The following is a 12,010-nucleotide window of genomic DNA, read 5'->3' as shown; positions in this document are numbered from 1 at the left end:
TATCGACCAGAAGCAATGGCTTTAAGTACCAAAAAATCAATATCCCATCCTATCAAGCAATATGTTTGTCATATGTTCAAGATGCTGGTAAGCAACAGTGTTGGTGCCCATTGACTTCCATTGTATGGATGAAAAACATTAGTGAGATTCTTCTCTTAACATTCCACAGACTAAAGAATGTTTTACAATTTTGGAATAACATAAGGGTGAGCAAGTGATAACAGAATTTTCATTTATGTCTGAACTATCGCTTTAAAAGTTAATTCACTTCATTTCCCTCTTAATGTGATCATTCATGTAGAATCCATTTAACCTCTTCAAAGAAAAGGTCAGCAAATGCTCAAGTATGCTCTCAATAAAAATGTTGCATTCAAATTAGCCACAAAGAAATGGTCTTTCTGTTGACCCATCTGACAGCAAAGCTGAAATTATAAAGCTGATATTTTTCTCAGCTCAGTGAGCACATGTATTTTACTTATTGGATATAATGATGAAGCCAACCTCTAATAAAGTGTAATTTGAAAAATAAAAAGACTAATTTTGAGGGGTTAAAAATTGCATATCTAATAGTAATAGAGTTAATATTAATATTTTAACTAATTAATCAATGAACTCTTAGTAAATACTTTTTGTTTTTACATTTAAAGTAAATATTTTACCATGAATCAGTCAGTTAACATTTTTAACATTTTTATTCTATCTGTATATATTTAGATTTTAGTTAGAATAATGTATTATTAAATAGACTAAAAGTCAACCACCCTTTAAAAGTAATTTAATATTCCATAAATGAAATCATATCATAAAATCACTATGACATCATCCTTTCTTCAATCTAATGCTCAGTCAACAAGACCAGTAAGTTAATATCCTAACATAAGTTAATATGTTTTAAATTGCATTTAAAATGGAAGCATTTAAATCATAATTTAATAATAATAATTTAAATTTTGAAATATGATGAATACTACTGTTTATAGTTTATAGTATATTTTATTAGACTGTATTTTTGCTCAAATAAATGCAGCCTTGGTAAGCATAATACTCTTCTTTCAAAAACAATATAAATATAATATATTTATATAATATATAATAACAATATAATATAAAAAAATCGATATATCTACAGTGTATCTGTGTATTTGTCTATGTATTTATAAAATAAGATATTTTAAATGGTTAAACTAGAGAGGATTATGTCATTATGTATGGATATACGGGGGGAAATGTGATAGCAACAGGATTAACTTTTAGTCTTTTTTATTAAATTATAATTTGCATACAATATTATTATATATTACATTTTATTTTACCACAAGTTGATGTTTTATTAAAGCAATTTTTGGGAAAATGATAATGACTTATAATAAATGCATTTTGTATGTTTTTCTTTTTAAATTTAAAGTAAAATGCTTCAACATAAATCCATCAGTTACAGATTTAAAAAAATTCTGTATAAGCTAGATTTATTTGAGCAGTCCTTTAAAAACTCTATTTATATTCTCTCTAAAAAAATAACATTTAGGTAACAATTTAACAAGTTTCAATATAGAATATTATCATTATATTTAGGATTTAAATGGACAATTAAAGAAGTGTAAAATCAAAGAAGTTAGAGAGCAGTGAATGGCCTCATCAAATGTAAACATGAAGAAATTCTTTCTCTACCACGTTTTTTCAAGTTGTCTGATCAATTTATATCACACACCTTATTTGCCGTTTGTGGAATGGGCAATTATAAAGAATCTCCTGTCATAATAGCGTGACAGCGGGTGCCTGGGCTGATGCCCCGGGGGTAAAGAGGGCTGCCGAGTCTTTCAGCGCGCTGCAATTCTCTTTATCTCCCTTTGAAATCACACTAGTCTTTATCAGAACTCCTCAGCAGACCAGATGAGTCTGAATAGGCTCTCCCCGAGCAAAGTTGTTTGCAACAAAGACCCAGGTGCCCTCAGAGCAGGAGACAGCCTGTGAGTCTGCATTTGATAATCCTCATTTTTGGAGCATCCGAGTAGAATGCGCTTAAAATTGAGAGGATTCAACCAGGGTGCAAGTCAAGCACCAGCCAGCACCACAGCCATGCTGTCGAGACATGGGCAGGAATACAAAGAGACGAAACAGTCATAGAAACAAAAATAGACATGAATGTATGCTTTCTAAACGGCATTAGCTAAAACAGTGCTGGATGTATTGCAATACTATGTAAATAACTGGTGCAATTTAATTACTTTTCTATTTTTGTCATGTTATTTGGAATCAGTAATGGACTACAATTTGCAAGTATACCAGCACTGCTGCTACATGGTTACTCACATGTTCTGTGTGATTCTAACATTTTGCTATGCAGTTGCTATGGTGTTCTGAGCACTTGCTCACTGACTATAAAGTCTCTATGATATTATTGTCTCTAGATAGGCCTATCCCTCAGGCCCCTAAGGCTATGGGTTTTTTTTTTTCACTCGTATCATCTGCCAGGTTAAAATCATACATTGGATTGGTTTAAAAACCAATAGCACATCGTTCTTCTTAAGAAGAGGCATGATTTGAGGAATCATTCATGTCTGTGTATTAGGGCTGTAACGATACACCAAACCCACGATTCGGTTCGTATCACGATTTTTGACCCACAGTACGATACAAACCTCGATATGCCATATCGAGGTTTGTATCGTACTGTGGGTCAAAAATCGTGATACGAAACGAATCGTGGGTTTAAAAAATAATAATAAAATTCAAAAGATATTTTGAGAAAAAAATATATTTTTATTAACCCTCTGGAGTCTAAGGGTATTTTTGGGGCATGGAGAAGTTTTGTCATGCCCTGACATTTGTGATTTTTTCAGTTTCTTATAAATATCTAAATGGGTAAAGTCTAATCTTACTGTAATCGCGTAGCCACGATAATCTGCTTCTTCAAACGTATTTTATAATGTTAACTTCAAATAATACTTATAATAATTAAAAAATGTGGCAGCATTGGATCTGGACAGGAAGGATAACTCTAGGAGGGGTGTGTCGCGATTCTGCCTTCTCACATCGCGATACAGGTTCGTGGACCTGCGTATGGCGATTTCGATTTCATAACGCATATCGTTACAGTCCTACTGTTTATACCATAAATGTTGTGGGTTGAGCTAGTACATGCCGAAGTTTAATACTTGGGCATTAGGGTTTGTTCAAGTCTACATATTAGCAATAGCAAACACGGCGATTGAATTAGCGCCACTTATAGGCTAGATCAACCTCTTGCCTTTTTGACTTCGTCGAAAACATGTGTCCGTGGAGAAATACGCTCATAATTCCACCCTCCGTTCATCTCCGTGTCTGAAAATTTCAAGTGGCAGGTGTCAGACTACAAGTGAGGTTCACGTCCAAGCATTTGTGCGCGGGTCACGCAGGTTAATTAATCTTCTGCAAACGGCTCAAGTCGGTGTGAGGTTTTACAGCTAAGTTGAGATCCATGCAATCACCCCCACACCCTTACAACAGTCATAATAACCTTAAATGGGCTTTTATGGCAGAAAACGGTGAATAGAGGTTTCTGAGTGGATCTTTGACAAGAACAACTGGGGTCTGGACTTCAGGCAGATTGGTTGCTATGGAGACAGCGCCCCTGCAGCACACTAATGGCAGACGGCGTTGCGCAGATAAGCACAGTGCTAATCACAGACTATTGTCCAGAGATGCATTGTGTGTCTCTCGTGCCCCTGTGTGATGGACCCCGCCTGCCAAATGTCCTTGGCTGGTCTCCTCGAGTACATTTAAATCCATCCCTCTTTCAAATTCTCCCCTTCCACAGTTGTTTTTCGGCCCGCTGAGAAAAGCAGAACAGGAGTGGAGAACTGAAAAGCAGAGATGACTTGTGCGTAGCACACTGTGAGCTCTTTTTTGGCTTGAAAACAATACAGCCATTAAAATATTAATAGCCCAAAGAGGTCTAGCCTATCAAAAACGGTGTATATCTGAGGACTTGAAACATCCATGACGTGTAACCTCAGGAAACACATGTATTCTCTGTGAGACCATGCACCTGTTGTTAGGATGGCTCTGGAAGCACTATTATATAACATTAGCGTCATCATATTGAACGCAGTTGCTCGAATCACAAAGAACAACCTCGTTTACGCAGTTATGAAAGACTAGACATGAGTAATGCTTCCTCGTCGGTGACATAGATGTTTTTCACTATTAGAATGCCGATATATCGCTCAACACTTTCTCTCTGTTATCTAGAGACTAATCAAAAGCAAGCTCTCATACGTTAACAAGTCAAGGGGGACGTTAAAAAAAGATTTCAAAGAGCAGGGAAGGACATTAAATGTATGTCCGCTTGAAATTCACATCATTTTATCTTAACCTTTCTGTAATCTTACAACATAGGCTAATTGAAGTGCCCAGAGCTTCTGCTTTTTTCAATCATTCTGCACGGGAACTATAATTAGAACTATAGTTAGATGTATTCCTAGGTCCACATATTTTGTTTACCCTGGAACAACATTTTAATCCAAAAATGTTATCTTCGCCATATCCCTACACCTAAACATAACCTTAACCATGAGTCATCCCTAAAATCAGAGATTGTAAGCCTAAACTATAAACTGGTTCTTCAAATCTGATTGGTTTATCACAAGGGTCCACAAAGATGTTGGTCCAGGAACATGTCGCACTTGCTAAAATTAGGTTCTGCGAACATGCAGCGCTCTGGAGTACTGAGCGGTATTATTCAATCATCTTTAGTCAGATGTGATGGGCAGGCAAAACGTCCTCATCTATCTCATTACAGCTCCCGTCACTTTCATTACGTGTCACGGGTCGCCGTCATTGGAACAAAATTCACTGCAAGGACGGTCACATTATGTAGATTACGCTGCTAAAAGGATAAACAGAAGATAGTTCACTTCTAATCTCAAGATCCTTTCATACACTCAAAAACATAAATGTAACTTTAAAGGGTTAGTTTCCCCAGAAATGAAAATTTTGTCTTTAATTAGTAATTACTCGCACTAATGTCATTCCAAACCTGTAAGGCCTTCATTCATCTTTGTAACACAAATTAAGATATTTTTGATGCATTCCGAAAGCTCTCTGTCCCTCCCATAGACAGCTAGGATTCTAACACAATCGAGGCTCAGATACATAACAAGAACATTGTTAAAATAATCCATGTGACATCTGTGCTTCAACCGTAATTTTACGAAGCTATGAGAGTACTTTTTGCTCGCAAAGAAAACAAAAGTAATGACTTTATTTAACAATTCGTCTCTTCCGTGTCACCCAGTAGTGCCATTTTGGAGATTATCACATACGTAAACAACATATGCAACATGTACGACACGTTGTTTACGTGCAGCTCAAAGTGTCAGCAGCGTGTTGTTTAAGTATGTGATACTTTCCAAAATGAACTATGCCTTTAAGATAAGTTACATGGGAAATTGAAAATATGGTAAAAATGCTACTACACTGTAAAAATTATTTAGGCATCATTTAACCCATAGTTCACGAGTTTGTGTACTAACAACAGGAAGAGGTAAGATGCTTGTTTTTTTACCTCGGTATTAACTGGAAGATTAAATGGGAGTACTCCTTCTGAAATTAGGTTTAATGACTCCACTGTATGTGTTTATGTCAATAGCGTATGGCTTCTGTGCGTAGTAAGCAAATTGTGGGATATTGTACTCAAGTAGGTCTATTCAAATGAAGTAACATACTATAATTACTTAAATGTGAAATGTGTTGTGAAATAAAATTAGGCCTCATACTGTTTGAGGTTCTTTTGTTGAATATGTAATTTCTTAACAACTATATAAAATAGTGTGTCCAAAAATCACATACTGTTTGAGTAGGTACATTTGAATTTTAACTTATTTTGTGACTGCTTAAAATATGCTCTATATAGTATTAATATGGATGGTATGAATGAAATTCAGACGTATTACATCTGCCATGTTGTAAATGTCACATGACCTACTGTCACAGCGTAAATTGCATCGCTTCACTTCCATTCTTAAATCCTTTCCCATGGCCTCATGGGATAGTATCCAGTGTGTCCATCGAATGCGCACTTCAGAATCTTAGTGGAAGTAATAGGTCATCATCCAGTTACTTTTCGTCTACCCTTTTTCAAAAACTATGCATCCTGACATGCTATGCTTTTGGCTTACTTTTTTTTGCATACTATGAATTGGGAAAATTTTTGGTTATGGATGCAGTGTATGTTCTATATAAAATGAATGAGTGATGTACATCTATCCAACATGTAGTCATTGTCGTGACCAGTGGCAGTTACATCGATTCAATGAAATTCGCAGTTCCTCTTCTGTGGTCTCATGGGAAAGTGTAAATCAGATGTGCACTTCAGTATCTTGGAAACAGTAACTCCACTCCCAGCAGGCACAGGGTGTCAGTATGACGTCAGGGTGACGTTAGACAGGACATTGGACATACGCTGCATTTTGGTTGAGAATGAAAATCAATTTGAGGTCAGTATTTGACGCCAATTTGACATTGACTTAATGTTGGATTTTGGTTAAATCGCCTAAATACAACAAATATCAAAATCTGCTGATATTGGTATTAGAAATCAAATTAACATTGACAGTAGATGTTGACTTGACATTGAATTTCGCCCACCTGATTTTGCAACCAAAATTTAACCAAATATCAACGTTTTATGACATTGTGTACCTGCTGGGATTATTTTGGATAATGTTTTATGAATACTATTAATTTGGAAATAGTACTTGCATTACTGTTTTTGACATACTATTTAGTAGGGAAGTATGTTCAGTAAATTGAACATACTTGTTCATAATTGAACAAACAATTTCAAGCGCAGCATTAGTGTGTGGTATGGTATATTATATCCCACAGTGCAGTGCATTCGACTTGACCTTTCCAATTCTATTGACCTTTCTGAATCAACATTTTATTGGGCCACAAATTTTATGAAATTTACACAATAAATACCCCAAAATAATGCAAATAACAAGCTAATTGCTGGATTAATCACATATGATGAGGTCATGTAACAAATGTAGTGTGGTCATGTGATCATGTAGAATGCTACTATTAAAAATGTTTATGGTGGAATAATACATACTGTTTTGCTTATTATTTTAAAACATCTGTCAGCTTACAGTAAATAGACCGTGCAGTATGTAGCAGGCTATAGCTCCATTGTCATTCCAACACAGCCGAATAATTACTTTGAATATAATCTACATAAAAACGCATGACAAACAGTGTTGTCCCAAATATAGTTCTAACAAATCTGGTTGTCTGCGAGGTCTGAACAAACAAAACAGTTGCTGGTTTGCTAAGGGTTCGTGAGCACCCAGCATGCATTGCAGCGTAAATAATTTATTAAGACAGTTGTTGAGTGAACTGAAAAATCTCAGTGCATCATGTTGCCTTGATTTTTACATTTTCTCAACAACCCCTTTTTGCACAGTTCAGTCACATTATGCTATATTTCACCCTAAAATAAGAAGGAATTCTGTTATATGCAAAAGTAAGCAAGTTTTTAAACCCTCTGAAAGGAACAGTTCACCCAAAAATGATAATTTGCTGAAAATGTACTCACCCTCAACATTTGTTTCTTACATTTTCACTGGAGGAGGTGTTTTTATTATTATTATTTTATTACATTTATATAGCACTTTTCTGTTTTTCAAAGCACTCCAGTGTGCAGCATCCACCTGGATGTTATTTAAAGTTAAAATACCATAATGATAGATTGCTTTTCTTACAAACACACAGCTTTTCACTTCAGAAGATGTACTTGTGGAATATTGTGATGTTTTTATCAGCTGTATGGACTCTCGTTCTGACCAATCCATTGGTGAGCAAGTAATGTAGTGCTAAAGTCTGTTCTGATGAAAAAAAAAAAAAAAAAACTAAACTACTGCATATATAAATGACTGCCTGTTCTGGAAGATACTCTTGGGGGAAAGAAAAAAAATGCAGTGAATTATTTCTTTACAATGCCACAATGTCCAACAGCTTAACTGAGCAATGCACAGGAAATAAGATCTCCCTCGCTTGTTGCATGTCCTCGCTTTCACAGTCTGCCTCAGCAAATGTCGGAAATTATGTGCAAATTGCACATAACATCTCACTTTCAGTTTTTCTTGTCAGTAAAATGAAAAAAGACAGGAGGCATAAATGACCCGCTAAGGGCAGTTTTCACATTTGTGAAAAAAATTGTGATGCATTGATTATAATGACTTTCAAAGCGATACACAAAGTGATGTGTGTCTGCAATGCTTATGAAGTGATTAACATAATGTAGGTGGGTGCAGTAAACAGTAGAGAGGCTGAAACGGCAGCTTGGAAATTCATGTTGATGAATTCCATTATGCTAATAACCATTAGGCAATCAAGACTATTTTTTTATAATTTTTTTTTTTTTGTCATATGAAGAACAGACATTAAAGCCAATTTGCTCAGACATCTTACAAGAGATAATATTAGCCTTGACTTGACAGATGTATCACCAATCAATAATATGCCACCTGTATTTGAATTACCTGAATAATTCACACTTATATAAGAATAATATTGAAAATAAAATGTTACAATTTATTTAACACGTGAAACACAATATACTGAAAATATACTGTTGCATTGTCCCTTGCAGTAGAATATTTAAAAACTGGGGACTATAAGACACTGTATGAACTAATATGGAGAGAGTAAATTATATAAAGACTTTTCACAATATTACCACACACATAAACCAGATTATTTAATAAAATACTGTAGTTGTATGTTAGATATCTGACATTTAAGGCAGCATAGAAATAACAAAGTGAGAGCATCATCTTGCTTTAGGGCACCTATGTTTGCATTCTTCCCAAAGGCTCTTAATTTGTTATTCTTAAAAACAAAGGACCCCTTGTGGACACAGAAAGAAAGCGCGAAAACAAACAGAACTTCCTATTGGGAGTTCCACATCTTTATGGCAAACCATGTGTGAAAGGACTTTAATAAAAAAATAAAAATAAATTAAACCTATAAATCATACATCAGCAACAATCTTTCCAAATTATAGACTGCAATACAAATAGAAAAGAATAATTTCATCAAGGGGACATCAAGGTCTAAAATATATTTTATACAAAATTGATCTAAAATGGCAGTCCAACTTTTCATTTATTAAAACAAATTTTTTTTTAAATACCTAAATTAGAAATAATGGAATTAAAAAGTTAAGTGTTAGAATTACTAAAATTTAAAAATGAAACCTAAATTATAAAAATATAAAAAAATAATAAAGACATCAAAAGCACAGAAAGAAATTACTACACTACTACAAAATGACCTAACTAAATTTATAATGAAAAGTGACAACATTAAATAAAAGTCAATTCAAAATTATCTTATACTAATAATATAATATTATACCTATATATATATAATCTTATACTTATACTATAATAGTAGACAAACAATACTAAACTAACACTGGCTTGGACAAACTTTCTTGCTATTTTCCACATTGAAACTATTAAATAACTATTATTCAAATTAAAATATTAGGTTTGCAAAGAAATGTATATACATTGCATAATTTAATTTGTCTTCAAAACTAATTTCATGCATCAAATGAAAATATTTTAAGGTCATGCAAGACAAAATTCAGTCAATCGTGTCCAGACTTTTAACCAGAATGAAATGAACCTGAATTAAAGCACAAGAGTCAAAGTCAGAGTAAGCATGTTTATTATGTGTAACCAGACCAAATGCAAAAAGTACACTCCAATAATTTAAATAAACTGTATTTTAGGAATTGTTAAAATGTTGTGTCCCACACCAGGAGAACAGGTTACATCTCCTGTACTTCTTTGCAAAATGACAAACATGAATGAGGTCATGACGTCTCTGGAATTCTGGGATGTGATGCTGCGATGGAGGCAGCAGGATCAGTGAGGAAGCTCATGAGGAACTAGTTTGTAATGAGAGCCGCATGAGGGACAGCGCTGGGCTTCACCCTCATGGAGCCAGAACCAAACCACAGCGGTGTTGTCCTCCTCACCTGGACAGACACACATACATACACACTTAATATAACCTCTAACAAAATTAACTATGACATCAAGTTCCTAGAATCAATAGTTTTAACTTACAGACACAGCCAACGATTCTTTTGTTGGTGATGGACGGTACAAGATGGGGGTCCGTCTTTGACCCTGCATACTCCTTGGGCTTCAGTATGTTGTAAGGATCCTGGGAGATGGAAGTCAGTCAATTTAGAAAGTATTTTTAAAAAAGGACCAGAATCCCTGTAACACCGAGGTCATGGGTTCGACTCTCAGGCAAATTATGATTTAATACAACTCATATCCTGGAATTCATTTGAAATGATCTTGAAAGCATTAGAAACCTTGTATCGCATGTTTTCGGCAATGCAAAGGTAATTGGTTTGATTGCCAGGGATAGAAAGAATGACCAAATAAAATGTATGCACTGGAATTCGTTTGTAATGTCTATTAATGAACCAATGTAGAGCAGGTTGTTGGCAACAACAAAGTCATGGGTTTAATTCCCAGAGAGATCATGACTTAATTTAAAATTATACCCTGAAATTTATTTGAATTGTCCTTTACAGGACTAAAATTCCTGTAGACCATGTCACTGCAACAGCAATGTCATGGGTCCAATTCCCAGGAAAGCATCACCTAATAAAACATCTACCCTGAAGTACATTTACCAAAGTAGTTCACCAAAAAATTTATAGTGTCTCATTGAATCATTCCAAACTTTTTTTTTTGTGGAACCCACACAAAAATGAACCTTTATGCATCTTATTTCCATAAAAGGAAAATATATTAATTGTATTTCTACATTTTTATGTTCAAGATTCAAGTATGCATGTTAATATCAAATATGGCACCCATTAAGTTTGACATTAATGACATTTGGCCGAAATTGCTTTCTGTTTCTGCAAGTGGGAACCACCATGTAATTTCAGAATTTAATTAAACTTAAAATGAGGTCATCAAATTGCATCATATTTAAAAGTCTAACTGAAAACTTGTGTCTTCTAAGGAGTCCTAGAAAAATGACCATTTAAGTTTTTTTTTTTTTTTTTGAGAGGGAGGACATTTAACAACATGCAAGTTTGGATAAACATGAGGGTAAATAAATAAATGGCAATTACATTTTTGAGTGAACTTGTCCTTATTTGACGCAACCATGAACATTTAGTTTGACAGCTTTCTGACAGATCATAATACATACTGTGCCTGTTTTCATAGCATTCATAATCTTCTTCTCGAGTCCGGTTGCCTGCTCTTCATCAGTGGGAATACCTGCGTGAAAAAAAACAAAAAACAAATAAAAGACTTTATCAATTCAAAGTCAACTTCTGTATTTGTACACTAGCCTATATGCTAACAGTCAACAGAACGCATTTGTATTTTCTTTTTAAAACCAAACCAATATATCTCAACAATCTACATTCAAATTCTAAAACAACACAATCTCATAAAATATTGAGGAAGAAATTACATTTAAACATGTTTTCCTATTTTAGACTTCCTATGCGATAAGCGCATAGACCTCCGAGGGAAGGCATCGCGTCCTTGGCACGCGTTCAAACTGCCTCAGAAGATGCTGCGGCGCGTTTCGATTATTAAAAACACCCCGTGATAAAAGACTGACCTCCCGCCGCCATCCCTCTGCTCAGCGCGAGCACCGGAGAGGACCTGCGGGTCACAGCGGCCCGGACGGCGCTTCTTAGCAGTAACCTTGCAGCCATGTTTTCTTCCCCAAAAACTACCAGAATCGGGTTGATGACGTCGAAGAGGCGTTTACGTAAGCGTCACGTCGCGTGAGTTAGACGTCAGCAACATATGTATTCCATACCCTCTTGCTGTGAAGTGAATGACCATAGATATATATCTATGGTGAATGACGATGGATACCAAAATTTAAATTTTTTATTAAAATCACTGGATAATAAAAAGTTTAACACAACGTTTGGGTGTCTATTTAAACACCTTCATCAGTT

General features: G+C 35.0%; 1 protein-coding gene across 1 annotated transcript; it reads right to left on the bottom strand.

Annotated features, from left to right (window-relative positions):
- Positions 1 to 9,703: 9,703 nt before the first annotated feature.
- On the bottom strand, positions 9,704 to 11,830 carry LOC127965920 (cytochrome c oxidase subunit 5B, mitochondrial). The gene is made up of 4 exons (XM_052566643.1): positions 11,662 to 11,830; positions 11,239 to 11,309; positions 10,125 to 10,224; positions 9,704 to 10,033 (listed from the first exon to the last, which is right to left on the bottom strand). The coding sequence occupies exons 1-4, from the start codon at positions 11,756 to 11,758 to the stop codon at positions 9,921 to 9,923; spliced, it is 381 nt and encodes a 126-aa protein (XP_052422603.1). The 5' UTR covers positions 11,759 to 11,830; the 3' UTR covers positions 9,704 to 9,920.
- Positions 11,831 to 12,010: the final 180 nt, after the last annotated feature.

The sequence above is a fragment of the Carassius gibelio genome, chromosome B10 (assembly GCF_023724105.1).
Source record: "Carassius gibelio isolate Cgi1373 ecotype wild population from Czech Republic chromosome B10, carGib1.2-hapl.c, whole genome shotgun sequence".
In the NCBI taxonomy this organism is placed as follows: Eukaryota; Metazoa; Chordata; class Actinopteri; order Cypriniformes; family Cyprinidae; genus Carassius; species Carassius gibelio.
Note: the sequence above shows the minus strand (reverse complement) of the source record. Positions and strands in the feature narration are given on the sequence as shown.

Excerpts from the sequence above, each read along its gene's own strand:
- LOC127965920 (XM_052566643.1), bottom strand. The coding sequence starts at position 11,758 with ATGGCTGCAAGGTTACTGCTAAGAAGCGCCGTCCGGGCCGCTGTGACC. Across the intron at positions 11,310-11,661 it reads CAGAGGGATGGCGGCGGGAG|GTATTCCCACTGATGAAGAG; the intron begins GTCAGTCTTTTA and ends TTTTTCACGCAG. Across the intron at positions 10,034-10,124 it reads AAGAATCGTTGGCTGTGTCT|GTGAGGAGGACAACACCGCT; the intron begins GTAAGTTAAAAC and ends GTGTCTGTCCAG.